This window comes from Nelumbo nucifera, chromosome 1, assembly GCF_055504915.1.
Source record: "Nelumbo nucifera cultivar China Antique chromosome 1, China Antique-T2T, whole genome shotgun sequence".
Taxonomy (NCBI): domain Eukaryota; kingdom Viridiplantae; phylum Streptophyta; class Magnoliopsida; order Proteales; family Nelumbonaceae; genus Nelumbo; species Nelumbo nucifera.
In genome coordinates, this window is record NC_142649.1 from 60,257,467 (window position 1) to 60,275,995 (window position 18,529).

Sequence of the window (18,529 nt, forward strand, 5' to 3'; positions counted from 1 at the left end):
TGAAAGAGGTCATGCCATCCAAATAATGAGTCTACTGATGGAAAATTTTGACATGGGCCATACTAAACTTTCCTAACAAGCAAATTTCATTGAATTATCAATGCGATGACGCAATGATCGTTCTTTACCTTGCTAGTCAATGAGATGACTAGTTGGTGCCTAGGCACTGACTAGTCAATGAAAAAAGATATTTTCTAAATTTATCATATTGATGCAATCTCATAAATAAGTTAATATAGACTACAAAAATGCAACATAAGAATAATATTGATTTTTCTATAGATGAATAATATGGAAAATTTAGTTCATGATCTTCCTATTGAAAACATAAAAAGTTAGGCTGAAAAAACTAGGATAGGGAATTACAGCATTTTTTCCAAAGAAAGAGTGCAGCCTTGACTATCAGATGTGCCTTTTGCTTGTAGCAAATCCATACCAGCACATCACTAATTCCTCCACTGCATCCTTTTATTTTATGCCATTTTGCATCCCATCATCCAATCGTGTTCCATCACAAATATTTAAAGCAACAGTATGAATATAAGTGTTGAAAGAGCATTACTTTGGGTGTATATGGGCAGCAGGGTAGTTAAGTGTTTTTTATCTTAGAATAAGGACACTCTAGTCCACTGTTTTCATAACTAAGGGCATAGTTGTAATTCTGCACCAATTTAAATATAAAAATAGTGGACACTCTAGTCTACTCTAGTCCACTGTTTTCCAATCATAGACTAATCCCCACTCCCATTTATCCAAAAATAAGGACACTCTAGTCCACTGTTTGCATGGTTGTTTAAGTCTTAAATGTGCAACTATATTTCTTCTAACAATCCATCATTAACAAATTCAAAATTTTGTAATTTTCCTGATTCTTAGATTCTCTAAATATCTTGGAAAGTTCATCAAAATATCCCAAAAATTCCCATATTTCTGCATGATGAAACATCCATTGATATTGAAATTGCAAACCACGAGATCAACCATGCCAAATTATAAGATATTATTCCTGATTGCTACCTTCAGAGGTATGCCATTGACCTCCATGTCCACATACAACATCACCTGGAAACAAGTTCAAATTAAATATAAATTTGAAAAAAAATAAGGAAAGTGAAAACACACATATAGTGTGTACAAAATAAAATATAAACACATACCACCCTTGCAAAAGCTTCAGGATTGTATTCTAGTGCAGCTGCCCAGTTCTCATCAATACCTTTCTGTACTCGTAGGTATGCATAGCAAGAATCAAAAAGCAAAACAAGGAACAAAATTTTATTATCAACTTTGTTAAAACATCAAATCCACTTTAGTACTTATTTTGGACAATGTTTAAAATATATTTAAGATATCAAAATCCTCATCTCTGGAATCTGCACCAAGAAGACAACCCACTTTAGTACAACGGGAAAGACCAGAGACTGGTAAACTGAAACTTAATGGAAAGGTGGAAATTTGCAAGCTGGTAGAGAGAGGTGTCAGTTCGGAAATCCCTAGGCCTGTTCTTCTGGGGAGGGGAAGATTTTGCCAGGAAAGCTTTCAAGCAGTTTGAGAAAGTGAGAAGGGAGGAGAAAAACATAAGACAGGAAAGAATTGGGAAGAATAGAGATTGGGGCGAAGAAGGGCTGAGGAGGAGGTGCTGGGTGAGGACATGTGAGGGATCGAAGCTCAATCTTTTTAAGGTAACGAGGAAGAATGGGTAAGAATGAGGGTGAGGAAGGATCAATGGTAGCAGAAAAGCAAGGATAGGGTAGAGTTGCTTCCCTTCTTCTATTTGCTGGGTCCTTTGGAATAAAAGAACAGAAGTTTGCTCAAAGTTAAGGCAATTCATAATTTAAATGTTAGGAAATTCAAATATATCCTAAAAAATATATTAGTAACAATAATTACAAGTTTTAAATGATTGTAAATAAGTCATTTAAATGTAAAAATCCATAATTTAATGGTTTATATAGTGTGAGATATTGGGATACAATTAATAACTGTTGAATAATGATGGAATAAATAAAATGTGAGAAAACAAAAAAAAAACTAAAATATGAGAGTGTATACATCAATTTTCAAATAACCAATATAAATGTTATGTGTATACATCAATTTATCTTAATATTTATTAGTATATAAATTTTAATAATTAATTCTAGCATTTATTAATAAATATCCACTAAGAAAAGAGAAAATTTACTTAAAAATAATAATGCATACAACCATAACAAACAAATGGGCGTGACCTAGTGATGACTTACGGTTGTTAAAACCAGGTGACTAAAGTTTGAATCTTGCCATTGTTTAAATTTCGTAGTTTTTATACTAACAAAACAAAATTAATGAGAAATGATCATCAATTAGCGGAATTAATAAGAGAATTTGAATTAGGCACTAAAATTCAAATTTAAATTTAAAGTAGAAGTAATTAAATAATTAATGAAAGAAAAGTTAGAATTAAATGTAGAAGTAATTAATGAGATTAATGAATGGACACCCGAAAAAAATCAAGTATATCAAGCTGTATCAGACTGTTTTGGGCTTGTATCAGCCAATATAGAGCCGAAACAACCCGATACAGGCCCGTATCGGTGTGATACATACGAAAATAAACGGAACGGCTGATTTCTACACGTTCCATGTATCAGGCTCTTGTTGGAACATACATATCAGCCGATACAGTCCGATACGTTGCGAAATTTTGAACCTTGGTCGGAACATGGTGGCAGGCAGAATTATTGATGCTTCGTCAATTTGATCAATTAGTGGATCAGATTTGGGGGAAATTTTTGGAATATCCTTGAATTATAAATTTGTATTACTGAACAATTCCCTGTTCGTTAGTCTGTAGCTGTTTTGTACGGTTCAGGTGTCAGCTTGTCACCTCTCAGATTGTATTTCCTTATTTTTATTTAATGAAAATTTTCCCTTTACTCTTCCCAAAAAAAAAACTTTAACTTTGAGGGTTCCTCTGGGAGCCAATGCTTTGGTTTGGACTGCAGTATTGGACAGATGCCTGACCAAGGATAACTTGGTTAGAAGAGGGTTGCAGCATCAAAATCTGACTACGTTGCTTAATGAGTCTCTGGGATCTGTAGCTGGTTTGTTGTTGTGGGGGTGGGCCTCAAGCTGAGCAGTTCAATGGGCTGGGCTGATTACCATAGAAGGTGACTGCCAAATTGCAATTGGATAGCTAGCATCAGAAGAACAAGGCCCATGAAGCCTAAGGCATCTGATAAGAGAAATCAAGCTACTGGTATCCAGAATGAACCACTTGTTCAAATCAATTCCCGCATCAGAAAACAGTCTAGCAGATAGGCTGGCAAGGGAGGGAGTAAATAAAATATTTTTGGACTGGGGATTGCCTGGGCCTGGGAAGAGTTTGTATCAAGAACATTCTCAACATTCGTAAATCTATATGGTCAGCAATAAGCTGCTTGTACTAGTCCTATATTCCAATTTTGGAATGCATGGTCCTCTTTTCTGGCATGAATATGTTGTTTGACACTGATCAAAAAAATCTTCATCTCTCCAGAATTACGAGTCACAAGTTTTTTTCTCTTTGGACCTACGAAGGAATTGGGATTCATTACATATGCATACAAGAATTATCAAGTTCAATCATCAATATGCTGGCCACACTTAAACAATAAAATCAAGAACCTTCTTTTTTTCTTGGTGTTTGGGGGGGTGGGGGGTATTCCTGGCCGTAAAATGAATAGCATTAAAAAAGAAATGGAATTAACCACTGTTTGAATTCCCTTGGCTTGACCAGACACTTGAATGAACCTGAGCCCCTTGCAAAACTAGCCCCAAAAGTTCACCCAGCACATTGTTCAACCATTAAGGTTTTGGAGAACCTACCTAGCACCATGGATTCAAGCCTCCAGGTTTCAAAGGGCCTATTAGGTTTTGCAAGTTCATCAAAGACAAGTTGGTATTGGAAATAACCTGGGTGTCTGGCCTCAAGCATAGCCATATCCAGGTGGTTTTAATGTTACCCATTTCTGTGCTGAAAAGAGTAATGCAACTTCTAGAGTGACAAAAAGCTTGAGGAACTTTAACAACTTTATTTCAGACTGCCTGTTAAGAGATTTGCCCCTGCAAAATGCACAATTTACGTGGTCTAACATGCAAGAAAATACAATCTGCTGTAAGTTGGACAGATTCCTGGTTACTACATAATGGGAGGAACATTATGACCAGTCATGGTGAAATCATTGGTTACGCCTATTTCTGACCATTGGCCTATTTTGTTACAATTAGATGAGCCTTCTTTGGACCAATTCCTTTTAAATTTGAGAATATGTGGATCATACACCCTACCTTCAAGGAAAATGTTGAGGAGAGGTGAAATTGATACTTAGGGGAAGGGTGGGAAGGCTTTCAGTTTATGCAAAAACTGAAAAAATAAGTGGTTTTTACAAAACCAAATTGGTGTCCTCACTCCTCAGTAACAAGAGGCTAAATACCAAAATCTAAATAGGTTCTACAAATTTAGATAGGTGAACATATGATGGGTGCATTGGATTTGATATCTGGATATCTGTACAAGGGTGGCACATTGTGTCAGATTCTTCAATTTTTAGTGATATCCCTGTTCAACAACATGTCCTTGTTGTATCTTGGTAACATGAGTTTTGGAATAAAAAGGCAATCCTTCCATTTAGGGAGATTCAAAAACAATAAAGATTCAAATAAATTAGAATTCCATTTGTTTGGGAAGTGGAATTATATTTCTTTGGGGGGTAGAATTACTCTGATTATGTTCAAACTTGCTAACCTCCCAGTATATTTTCTCTTTGTGTTTTAGGATCCCCCAGAAGGAGGTTTGTAAGTCAGAAAAGTTGATGAGGGATTTCTTGTGGGACCTAGAGAGAGCAAAAAGAATCACCTGATAAAGTGGGAGGTTGTATCTAGAAGGAGGGTGATTTGCAAATAGGGAATTTAGCAAGAACATAGCTCCATTGGGGAAGTGGTTGTGGAGATGGCCACTTGAGAGGGAAAGGTTGTAGAGCAGATTGGTGACAAGCATTCATAGGGCTTCAGGTAATGGCCAGGACACTAGTATATCTGCCAGGCAAATGTTGGCTTCACAGTGGAGAGCTATTGGTAGTATTCTCCCTCTTTCCTTAAATCATGTCAATAGACCTGTTCCATGGGCCAGGTAGCCCAACAGGCCGGGCCAGCCTTGCCCGTTCTAAGTCGGGCTTATACATTATTTTAGGCCTACGGGTTCAGGCTTTTTTGGCCTACGGGCTCGGGCTTTCTCAAAAAAGCCCGGCCCGAGCCCAAGCCCGACTTGATAATATATATTATATAATAAAAAACATATTTTACTTAATAAAAAATATATATACAATATTTTTTCTTTGTTTCTCTCCTCTTTTTTCTAGTAATAATGAGATCTTTTATTATTTTTGAGTTTTGAGGGCTTTTAATATAAATAAAAGACTTTTATATTGAATAAAAAAGAAAATTCTGTTTTTGAATTTCTGGTTGAGCTCGGGTTTGGGCCCAGGCTTGGACTCAAGACCTAGGCCCGATGGTCGGGCCAGGCTCAGGCTAAAGCCTGAATGTATTCTGTTGATACATAGACAAAGCCTGGCCCATGAACAGGTCTAATGTCAAGTATGATGTCTGCTCTAGGGACTCTGTTATTTTGGGAAGATGTGTGGATTGGTAATTTATCTCTTAAAGATCACTTTCCTTCGTTGTACTCTGTTTCTTTGTTTAAAAAGGAATCTATCTCTAGGTTCCTACCTCCGCCATTGCTTCTCGTGAATTTGAACTAGGATTTCGACTTCAAATTTGGTTTGAGAGAGAGTGAGGTTGGGGATTTGGTCCAGCTATTGGATGTTAGGGGAAAAGCTTCTTTTGACCTCTCTATGTCTAATAAATGTGTTTGGGCCCCTCACCCAAAAAGGGTCTTCACTTGGGCCTTGTTCTTTAGCTCTCTCTGCTCTTCAGCCCAAGCCCTTTTTGCTCCTTTCAAGGAGTTTTGGTAAAACCCCATCCCCCCTAAGATTTGTGCTTATTGTTGGAAAGTTTTTCATGGGAAAATTAATACTATAGGTAATCTGCAGAAAAGGAGACTTTATCTTTGCTCATCCCCTAATTGGTGCATCTTGTGCAAGGCTAATGGAGAGAGTTGTTACCATCTATTAGTTTCTTGTCCCTTTGTTGTAGAGATTTGGGATTGTTTCTTTTCTTTATTTAGAATCACATGAACTCTACCAATGGAGGTGAGCGGGTTGTTCGAACCAAATATATTTCAGTGGCCCAAGAAGAGGGAAAGAATTTTGTGGAGGTGCACGAGGGAAGCAATCAGCAGTGTCATGGACTATTTGGGAAGAACAAAATGCAAGGCTCTTTCTTGAGAAGGAAAGGAGTGTAGAAGCTGTGAAAGATTGCATTTTGGCAAAGGTTATACATGGGGTGAAAACATTGGACCTATTTTCTCAGTTCTCCCTTGATGACCTTTGGAGGAATTGGGGCAAGGTGGCAGATAGCTCTTCTAGAAGGCAGATGACTATTATTACTTGGATTCTGCCCGTAGATGACTTAATTATGTTTAACTTTGATGGGACCAGCCTTAGAAATCCAGGCCCTTCTGGGATTGGAGGAGTTTACAGGAACAAAGATGGACATGTTATTGCTGTTTTTCAGGTCCAGCAGGTCTGGGAGACTCAATCGGGGCCAAGCTTCTGGCAGTAGTTCAAGGTCTACAAATAGCAAAAGATTTGAATTTGAGCAGACTAGTTGTGGAATGAGACTCCAAAATGGTAGTGGGGTGGCTACAAAACCTGGAAACTATTAATTGGGAATTTAGGGATGAATTTAAGAAGGTCAAATGGCTCACCAGTAACTTAACAGTGTTGTTTCAATGGGAGTCATCGACCAATGGAATGGCTGACTCTCTAGCCAAACAGGGGGTTTATAGGGATCACTTGTTCTGGGCTCAAAAGTAACTTGTACTTTTTCTTTTTCTGTATTTGGATGAGGTGAACCTCACACCTCTCCCAAGGAATGGGATGTTTGTACTGATGAATATTCTGTTTCTAATAAAATTACTTATCAAAAAAAAAGTAGAATTACTAAAATTTCTTGCACAAAAAGGCACTAACCTGGCGGATGGCAGCTTCAATTTTTTTCTGTGCTTCCACATCAAAAGGATCTGCATACATCAATGCCTGAAGACCAAAACAAGAAGTAGCACCAAAGTATCAGTATCATGGAGATGTGATAGAATGGGGGAAATAGACTTAGACAGATATGGAATTATATCATTTACATACAAACAGAATAGTAGCTTCAATGTTACAAACATTATTTATGACATTTTTAACACTCTTGCAAAAGAAAAATATATATTTTTCTTGATTGAAAAGAAAAAACAGAAAGGGGATAAAATAGAGGACAAAACTATCCAACTTAAAAATATTTAATTTTTTAGTAAATAAAAAGAAATATATTAAAAAAGGAAGGAACCAATAAATACAATCTGAGGTGATAAGACATCACCAAGACAATAAGCAAAGAATCACCCAAAACAACACAGTACAACACCAGGGAAATCCACAATGAAAACCAGAAAATAGAAAAATCAACAAAAGCTCCTATACCTTAAATTCCACCAGGTAACTGGGAGCTCATCGTTAAACAACTCCAACACAAAACAACCTAAGACAGGATGAAACAATTGCATACCCCTAACCAACCAACAGCACAAAACAATAACTTGGCCAGACAACCTTAACAAATAAAAATTCACCACACCCCCTCAAAACACAGTTAAACAACCCCATCAACACTTCAAAATGAATCCCATGCCCCAACATCTCCCCCCCCCCAAAAAAAAATGCACTCTTTCTGACCTGCTCGATGAACTATTTGAAAGATTCTGAAAGGGTGATTTTATTTGATACTTTTAAATAAAGACAATTAAAGTATATTCATCATCATAAACAAATATAAACCTATGTACAGTCCTAGATTTCATGTTAACCACCGTAACTAGAACTGATCATCAGTTTTTCTGAAGATAAAAAAAGAAGAAAATTTTATTGCTAAACAAGGAGGATACATCTTAAACAGGTGACAAGGAGTCACCCCATCCATCAAATACAAAAGACAAGGAGAAGAATCACAACAAACAAACTTCAAAGTACATAAAGCATAACCAAAAAACTCATATTAAGCATGCAGAGTGACCCAAAAGTCAGCACCGAAGTCTTCCTTCGTTAGACCTTCAAAATCCGGAAGAAACAGAACCCAGCCAATAACTGAAGAACTGATTGCCACCCCAACATCTTCCAAACTTTTCCTCTTCTCCTCAAAAATCCTCCTGTTTCTCTCCCTCCACACCTCCCAACATACAGCAAAGGAGATACAGCTCCATAAAAATTCTGCCCTAGGACCACCCTGAACCCTAGGAAAGAACCAAAAATCCCAGCCGTGTCTAATGCTGACAACATATCCACATTGAAGAGTTTGAAGTAGGACCAGATTGATTTCACAAAATTGCATTGAACCAACAGGTGCAGAATATTTTCCTCTTCAGTAAAACACAGCACACATCTGTTTGGAAACTGATAACCTCTTTTCTTTAATATGTCCTGTATTAAAATAGAGCCTCTAGCAATCAGCCAAGCAAAAGCTTCCACCCTAGGGGGAACAGGTTTCCCCCAAACACCTCTAATTGGTTCAGGCTCCTCCTGATTCCTAAACAAAGCAATAAACATAGATTTGATAGTGAACTTTCCATCCTTAGATTCTTTCCACCATCTGATATCTGAAGCCAAGGGGTCAATCTCCACTATCTGAAGCTTTGCCAGCACCTCCAAGCACTCGTCCAACTCCCAATCAAATAATGGTCTTCTAAAATCCGGGCTCTAAACCACAGAGCCATTAATTATTTCAAAGCAATCAGATATAGGCACTCCCTTCTTACACAGGTTATACAACCTTGGACATATCTCACACAACTTCCTAATCCCTGTCCAATCATCCTCCCAAAATCTTATACTGGTCCCACTCCCCACCCTCCAAGATAAGAAAGGAAGCACCAAGGAATTCAAACTCAGTGTCCCTTTCCACACGCTTACCCCATAAGAAGACATCACTTCCATTGTATCCCACCCAAAGTTCACCACCCCATACTTACAAGCCACCACTCTCCTCCAAAGGGCCTCCCTCTCCCTCAATCCCTCCCAAACCTCCACACCAACTTTCCCAACAAAGCTTTATTAAAGACTCCCACCCTTCTCACTCCTAAACCCCCATCTTTTTTAGGTTTACACACCACATCCCATTTGACCAACTATATAGGGTTGGCCACAAATCCTGTTTCGCCATTCCATTCTGTTCAGTGCCATATCCATTATCAAATTATGAGCCCCTTTTTTTTTTTGAAAAAAAAGTTAAAAAATTGTGTTAGATATCAAAACTATAAACACCCATGTAAAAAGAGATTCTATACAATCCATCCACAGGGCTTCAAATATGACAAAAAAGGTCTAGACAAAAAAGTAAGACTGTGCTCCCTACAAATATTTTTTTTTGCTGAGAGCCAGTTCCTAATCAGACCAACAGACAAGTTAATGACAACTTCTACCTAACTCTTTTTCTGCTCAAAAAGATGAGAGTTCCTTTCAGACCAAATCGCCCAAAAAGCTGCTAGAGGGATCACTGCCCAGGCTGTCCTGCCAATCTTGCCCAAAATAAGCTTCCTCCAGAGATCATCAGTATCACTAGAGAATCTCCACAACCACCGGCCAAGGAGAGATTGAAAAGCCTCACACTTAATCATTTCTTACTATTTCAACCCATGTTCTTTTTGGTCTACCCCAAGCTCTTCTAGCGCCCTCAACTTGTAATAGATCAATACTTCTTGCGGGTGCTGTAGATGGTCTTCTCTGTACTGACCAAACCATCTTAGTCTACTTTTCTTCATTTTATCACCTACTGGAGTTACTCCAAGGTTCCTTCAAATGAGTTCATTTCTGATCCTATCCTTCAAGTGTTATTCTTTGTATAAAATTTTCCCTTTTTTGGCCTGAGTGGTATACACCTTTCATCCTGCTCTAATTCCATGGGCAACTCCCTCCCTCCCTATCCTTCAAGTGTTCTTCTTTGTATAAAATTTTCCTTTTTTTTGGCCTGAGTAGTATACACCTTTGATCCTGCTCTAATCCCATGGGCAACTCCCTCCCTCCCTCTCTCTCTTATTGAATCAAGGTAACAGAAGAGGTCACATTGAGTCTCTTGGTCTCAAAGTGTACCCTGGTTTAAAAAAAAAAACTTCTTTTCTTATTAAATTTACATAATTAAAGTCAAACTAAGAAAGCATTGATGGAAATGAGCATGGCAAGGATGGTGAATTGGGTGAAGACTTTGCCCACTTTCACATACTTTGTTTTAATATTGTTAGGATTTAGCAAGTCGTTTCTGACTCCACAGCTAAAACAAGAGTAATTGTCCAATGACTGCTTCCCACTGAACCCAATTTCAAGATGAGCTTTGATAATTGCAGCCTAGACAACCTGGGTAGCTAAAGCATTGGTGGAGTTTTTGGAAGGCATGATGGGACTGTTATGGCACTCTTCTCAGGGCCCAATAGATATGGAGATTCCATTAGGGCAGAACACCAGGTGGTTCTGTAAGAACTAAGGTTGGGCAGAGTTCTTAACTAAGTATAGGAATATCATAGCAGAGGGGGATTGCAAGGTAGTAGTGGGTTGGTTAAGAAAAAAATGTGCAGGAACATTGAAATCTAGATTTCTGTTGAGGGAAGCCATATCATTGGCACAAGAATTGGTTGTTACTTTCCAGTGGAACCCAAGGTGTACTAATAGCATGGCTGATGCTTAAGCCAAACAAGAAGTAAATGAAACGCATTTATTTCAAGAAGTGGTTCTAGGAGGAGCCTGATGTCAAAACCATGCACTCATTACCATAAAATTTGATCAAACAAGCCAATTACTGCAGTTGAAATGCAAACACTAATACTATTCCTGAAAGACCAAGTACAGAAGAACAAATGATATACTGAAATAAAACCCTTACAAGCTCCTCCTCTTGTCGGCGGCGTAGATCAGATCTTTGTTGATGCCGTTCACGCAATAAGTTCTGCAGTCTATTGAGATCATTGCCAAGAAGAGCTTGTGCAAGTTCTGGATCAGTCTGTAAGTTGTATAAACACCAGTTACAGCAAAGACTTGTAAATCACAACAAAAATAAGGTTCGACAAAACAAAGGAAAGATGGTAGAATAAAGAAATCATGGAATTTTAACAAAATCTTCAAAATATTATAATACATTGGTTAAGATGAATAAAATTCATATAAGAATCTACCCTGAAAACTAAAGACAGCACATTAGATAAAATCCATGGAGGCTTTCTCACCCTTCTCCAACATTATTATAAATTGGAAGGTCATGGTGACATCTTTGACAAGGACTCTTCCTAACCTTCCTTGGATCCCTCCAAACTCTAATATTGTAAAATTAAACTTTGATGGGTGTTGTGACAGTTTGGATACTCCAGGATTCTCAGGAATAAGGGGAGCAATCAGAAAAGTGTGGGGTCATTTTGGCTCTGTATCCTGGACCTATCGGACACAAAGAATCGACTGAGGAAGAAATAGTGGCAGTTCTACTAGGACTGAGGCAAATCTCTTGAATATAGAGATTTAATGGTGGAAGGGGATTCCACACAGTGGTGGTCTGGTTAAAGAATAGAATGAGGTGGCTAATAATGGGTTAGCAAGATAAGGAGAAAACAGAAGCCAGTTGTATTGGGGTCTGATTTCCCCTGATGGGTGATTTGCATGGACTAGGCCAATATCTGGGGATTAGGCACATAGTTGCACATATACCATTCTCTTATTCATATTAGTAAAACTTTAACGGTTAGTGATCAAAATAAAATCTACCTTGACAATAATTATTTCTTCCCAGGACAAAAAATGGGGAAAAGTCAAAATAGGCTTGAGGTTGTGAATATTATTAAAAACACACTATACTTAAAAAGAATAAAAGGAAAAAGGGGGCCTTAACAGTCAACAATGAGAATAGACAGTAGTGTACAAGGGAGGTGGCAGTGCATAATTAGGCAAAGGGAGATCAGCATCTTTCAGAAAAAGCACTGAAGTACTTCTGTCAGCACCTCTTTTAATCCTAGTGTAACCATTCCTAAACAACTACTGTGTTCCATTGGTGTTAGCATTTCCAAGACGATAAAATGGAAAGTCCACTTCAACCTTACAGTTTCATTTTTATCTCCCAAGAAGATTCTGAAAAGGCTAAGGGGCTAAGCTTATGTTTGGTTAAAATTTTGCTTCAGAGAATCACTGTTTGAAGAATGAGTTCTGAGCCAAAATGGTTCTTTTGAAGTAAAATTTTTTAGCCCAGAAAAAGAATTAGTTCCAGCCTGAACAATTCTTATAGTGAGTTTTCAGCCCAGAAAAAGAATTAGTTCCAACAATTTTCATAAAACCAAACTTTCAGAATTAATTCTCTGACAACATTCCAAATGCAGCCTAAGTTGAAAGTCCTATTATATCTATTTTGAAGCTCAAGACACAAACTATGAAGCGGGAAAAAGAAAAAGAAAAAAAAAAGAACTATGACGAAATCCAGGGAGAACAAAGGGATTGACACTGTCTTGTGATGCATTTACTCCTCTTTTTGTTTTTGCCTCCCCTTTCTCAGGGAGCAACATAGAATTGCTAATATTAATCTATGGGACAATGGGCATGTCATACATACCATATTTTGATTTAAATTTCAAAATGGTTCTGTGGTGTGGACACCAAATTTCAGAAGACCTTTACTCGACTAGGAGCTAGAGGAATGTGTGGAGCTGCTGTCCAAATTGCAATCTTTGGAAATTAATCCATCAGTTGGTGATATCAGATGGTGGAAGGAATGTAAGGATGGAAAATTTACAGTCAAGTCAATGTACTCTAATTCTGATCAGAAATATGGTGGAAACTGATCCAATTCAGAGAGTGTGGGGGAAACCTGTGCCCTAAGAGTGGAAAGCCTTTGCATGGTTAATAGCCAGGGGGTGTATTCTGACTCAGGACATCATAAAGAGTCGAGGATTTCAATTTCCAAGCAGGTGTGCCCTATGCTTATCTGGAGAAGAAAACATTATGCATTTGTTCTAGGGTGCAGCTTCGTTTCCCCAATATGGTTCCACTTTTTCAAGCTGTTTAAAGTAGATCGGTGGTCAATCTCAGACCAGTCTGAAATCTTTGGACTTTGGCCAAGAGTTCAGGGTGGTCCTAAGGTCAAGCTGAGCTGCATTCCACTTGCGGTGTGTTGGGAAGTTTGTAAGGAAAGAAATAGAAGAATCTTCGAGAATAAGAAGAAAAGTTGGGAAGAGGTGGGTGGCTTGGATCAGTTCATCAATCATTGGTTGGGTGTTACCTCTACCAGATTTTCAAGGATTAAAAGAAGATTTTGGGGCAGACTTCTGGAGCTCTTTGAAAGCTTAATTTTCGGGGTTTCTGATGTATTTTGCATTTAAGCCTGTTTTATTGTTTTTTCTGGTTGTTTCTGGGGGTGACCTCTTGTCATCTTTTGAGCTGTAAACTCTTTTTAGTAATAATTTTTTTTTCTTTATTTATCTTAAAAAATATATTTTGATTTGAATTTCAGTTACCTATCAGGGAGCAACATAGAACTGATAAGTTGGGCAGGGTCGAAATCAAAACCAGTTCTAAACCCAAGAACCCAAAACTTCATCTGCTCTTCTCTCTGAAAATGATAATTATGCCAGCAGTTCAAATTTATTGAGGATTGACAGTATGCAAAGATAGGTCAGATTCAGGTCACACAACACTTGATCATGAGAGAATTATTACTTTTAATTAACCAGATAGCCATGATATTTACAGCTTAAGAGTGTAATTATATCCTCATTCCTAAGGGGAGGTTAACATCTTGTGCCTCCTTTTGGGCTGCTGACTGTACACTTTCTTCTCTTCTTAATAAAATTACCACTCATTTATCAAAACAAAATGATATTTACAGCTTAGATTGTGATTTAGTTCCAACAACCTCTCCAGGAGACGAATCCCACAATTTCTTTCCAACAGATTACCTCATTTGAGCCTATGATTGATTTGATCACTGTTTGAGTGGCTTTGTCAATGCCAACCAGAGAGCCACAGTCCATAGCTTCTTTTACCAAGCTTAATGTTGATGGTTGTTTGCTTAAGATCTTTGGTGCCTCTAATATTGGACATGCATTTAGAAACAGAGTCACAGAGGGAATGGGTGATTCTTGCCTATTTTAGCACAATGATAGTGGGAGATTCCAACAAAGTAGGGACTTTGTCTTTTCTACAAGGGATATCTTTCTCCACATTCAATGGACACTAAAAAATGGATGTTGCATCCATGTCAAACACTTCATATAAACTTTGTGTCCAAAAACTTCACCAAAGAGATGTCCTTATCATGTATGTGTTGCATAAGTTGATTCTTCTCAGGTTTTGGGTTTTCAGACATGAGAGATGGGGGATAATTCCCATGTTACCATTAGGTGGTTGAGAGACGAGTCAGATGGCCCATGGAGTTTAAGACAGTTTAATAGGGAGGCAAGAGTTTTGCATATAGAGTAAATATCTTCTCAAAATGAATTCCCAGATTGGAGACCTTGCTAAGAGATAGTTTCACCCGAGGAAGCATGGTGAAGGAATCATAGAATTGGGGCTCTTCTTAGCTTTTTTTTCCTTCTTTTTTCTGTTTTGGCTTTGTAATCTCTCCATGGTGACCTTAATGAGTTATGTTCTGCTTTTGTATCCCATCTTTTTCACTTTCCTTGGTTCCACTATTCAAATCATTGCTAAATATTTTATTTTTCCTTCTGAATGCTAGTTTAAACATGCTCTTTCCATGAAAAAAGATAAAAAGAAAGATAAAACTGTATTATACGAAAGTATTCATAAAAGTCAAAAATTCATCATTTGTAAATTAACCACATTAGTACAGCTCTTCTGAAAAAATCACAGCAGGATCACCACTTGGGGATCTCAAGTACCCGGTAGAAGATGTGGAGTTTTTTCAAAGTGGAAAGAAGGAGTTTCTGTTGGAGAACATGTCTCAACAGAAAGAGATTACAGTTAAGATTCGAGAGGGCAGGAGAGGTACAGTTTTGCTAGTGGGGGAAGCGGTGTTCTGGTTTCAGAGTTTCCTAGATGGAGCAGTGAATGTGAACTGGAGAATGGACTGGAAAGACACTCAGCTTTAGGCATAAAGACTACTTTGCAGCAAGAAGAAGGAACTCAAAGGTGGGTTTGTTTCGTTAGAAGAAAGGTTCGAGAAAGGAAAGAAGCAAATGATTATTATACGAGAAGGTAAGAATCAGGAAGGATCAAGGTAAGGCTAAAGGCGGAGGTGAGGTGGTTGGGTGCTAAAGAGGCGAGGTGTAAGCCTCGAGGCGGTTTGAGGTGTAAGCCTCAAATTAAAAAATTAAAAAATTATGAAAAAATAAATAATTGAAAGTTTACACAATTGTTTGTGACTTAATGTATGGTTCAACAATTGCTGATTGTTCAAATCAAGTTGAACATGCCAAAATTTGTATAAAAAATAACCCAAGGATAAATCAAGAAAAAATAGGAAACATTCAAATGAGAATAACAAATCTGTAGTCAAATTAATAAATAACAATATCATGTTCATTGTATGCAACATGTATCATCACAGCACTTATCATGTTCATTGAAATAACAAATTAATAAATAAGCAAAAAACAAATTAACAATATAACAAATTAATATTGATCCAGATTCAATATATTTCTGGAATGCATTTCAGTTCAGGAAATATTGAAATGCATTTAATATTGAAACTGGATTCATACAGGAGATGGAGGAGGAGGAGGACCTGTACCTCTGTACGCACGATTCGATTTGTCTTCCTCCCTCCAATATTCTTGATCTTGAATCTTGAGTTTGGTCTGTGAGAACTGAGAAGTCTTCTTGAAATCTTGAGTTCGGTTGAACAAAAAAAAGGGAATAGCAGTTTTGGTCGATGGAAACCCAAACTATATGGAGAAGCAAAAGGAATCGAAGATAAGTTCAATTGTAAGAACCCTGTGACAAGTGTTTTATTCACATCGGAGCCAAGAATCAGACTATATGGAGAGAAGGGGGACTGGGAGCAAAAGCTAGTGGTTATGGCAAGAGAAGAAGTGAAGAACTGGACAAGAATCTCAGAAGACATGACAAAAGAGTAAGGGTTCAAGAATAAACAGTTCTCATACCTTTCAATGAGAGGAAGGCTATTCTGGAGGCAGGAAAGACAGGTGGATTGTGAGACAGTAGACACGAAAGATGAGACTGTGACGATCAGGAAATGGTTCCTGTCTTGCAACTATCTGGAGTTAAACAATGGCTGTTTTCATTTGAGCCTGCTGGGCCTGCCTTCCAATCTTTGGCAGGGAGAAATCCTTCAGCAGATAGCGACAGCAATGGAAGGTGTGCTGCTTTCATTCAACAAACTTGGTCTGAGGGCACTATGCCTAAAGATTGCTGGAGTCAAGTCGGAGATGATACCAAGGTCCTTCATGCTGCACACCGGAGGCCCATGGAACAGGGTGTGGGTGGCTTCAGAAGTGGAAGCGGTGCTCTGGTTTGGGAGGATGAAGGAGGGTGATGACATGGTAGGTCGGGTTACAAGTGGCAAGGTATGGGTAACTGACCTCTCACAGGTGGGCAGTGACATGGAGGCTGGAAAGGATGCTGGGAAGAAGTAGGGTGAGACGCTTAAAATTCCAGACTTGAATACAGAAGGGGGAATAAATGAGGTTAATGAAGAAAGAGGCTCGCACAGGGAAAGAGGATTGCACGGGGAAACAGCATTGAAGGGGAGGGAGGGAAGCTATCGAGACGAAATGAAGAAATTCAGATGGTTAACACAACAGATGAGCTTGATTATACAATGGGTGGAGAGGTAGGCGAATGCTATGGCTGATTCTTTAGCTAAGCAAGGGGTAACTAGGGATCATTTGTTTTGGGCTCAATTGTAATTTTTGTGCTGTCTTTTCTTTATGAGTGAGGCTGCATCTTGTGCCTCTATTGGGGAAGCTTGTAACAGTTGTTTATCTCTACTGTTTTAATGAAATTTAAAGAATCTTTAAATTATAAAAAAAAAAAAAACAGCATTGAAGGAGAATGAATCGACGAGTGGGTGGGGTCCACCATACAAAGAGAATGGTTAGCCAGCGGTTCAAAAGAATAGATCAGCTGAGGTTACAAACTCACGTGATTACCTTATTAATCACTTGAAACTTGGGCCTTTGATAAATTCGAGCGATGAGGCCTGCTCAAATTTAGTTGCCATTCCTGCTGTGTCTCCCCTACTATATTACATGATGGGACTTACGGGGATTCAGCGAGAACAGATGAACCCCTTCCAGGAATCGATGGTGAGGTAAAGAAGCGTGATGCACAACACTCGTCGGTTTTCTCTGAATAGGGTACTCAACTGAAGTTTTTGTCCTGCCCAATAGAAAGGTCGAATGAAGGCTACATCAATGTTGAGTTCAATGGCAAAAAGGAGAATCAGTTCAGAAGGAAGGAATCAACAAGAAAAAGTATCCTGGATTCATCAGACCAATTTTTAAAAGGAGTGAAACGACAGTAAGAAGGAATTCGCATGAGGCTAGAGAAAGATGGATCTGGGTGATCGCCAGGTATGACAAAAAAGGTAGGAAGAGGATTGTAGGTGGACCACAAGAGGCTCCCAACGACTACTTTTCTTCTCCTGTGAATGGTGATGCAGGAATTCTGTCTCAGGTTACAGGGATCCCGAAGGGATCCAAGGTTCCTCCAAATCTGCAATTACATGTTTGATGCCCCTAGTGGTTGGGGGTGAAGTAGGAAAACCAGATCCGAAGTTTTCAGATGAGCTGGCCTCAGCAGAAGCAGAGAGGGTGGAAGGGAGGGATGAGGCAGCTCAGAGGAGAGATAACGCCAATGTCGAGATGGAAAGTGAAGGTGCGGTTGGAGGAAAGGGAGTTTCAAATGGTGAGGAACTCCCTAAAGGGCAGGGTGCACTATGTCAAGGATCATTTGCATTTTGAAGAAATAAAGATTGGTAGGTTGGGTGTCAACTTAGGCCGAAGGAGCAAACTTGAGGAGGAGGAGGAGGAACAGACCAACGGGATAATTAACAAGAAATTAAGTAATTTGAGAAACCATAACATTGTACATGTGACAAAGATTTTTTCTAGGCTCAAAATCAGCCTAGTGGGGGCAGGACCTACAAAAAATACAAATGGGTGTATAGAAGGAAGAGAGTGAGAAGTAAGGGGATATCTGGTTCAGACCATGGAGAGGCAACGAAGCAAGTTCAGGCTTCAACTCCCCATTCGACGGAGGAACATCAGGAGAACGAGTTAAGAGGTACTGTAATTGACCCAGGTGAGAACAAGTTGCAGAAGGGTAGTAATACTATTGACAGAGAATCAAGTGATTAAGCTCTTCAGAAATTGGTGGATAGAGAGGTTAAAATTGGGAAAAGC

General features: G+C 38.6%; 1 protein-coding gene across 2 annotated transcripts in view; it reads right to left on the reverse strand.

The window, feature by feature from the left end:
- Positions 1–18,529, reverse strand: part of DDI1 (ubiquitin family protein) — a 63,744-nt gene that overhangs the window by 34,410 nt on the left and 10,805 nt on the right. For both annotated transcript variants that reach the window (XM_010254682.3, XM_088903167.1), the window contains exons 5-8: positions 11,053–11,169; positions 7,113–7,178; positions 1,158–1,220; positions 1,018–1,062 (exon numbers count right to left, since the gene is read on the reverse strand). In XM_010254682.3, coding sequence (XP_010252984.1) covers positions 1,018–1,062; positions 1,158–1,220; positions 7,113–7,178; positions 11,053–11,169 — 291 coding nt within the window. The remainder of the gene's footprint in view (positions 1–1,017; positions 1,063–1,157; positions 1,221–7,112; positions 7,179–11,052; positions 11,170–18,529) is intronic.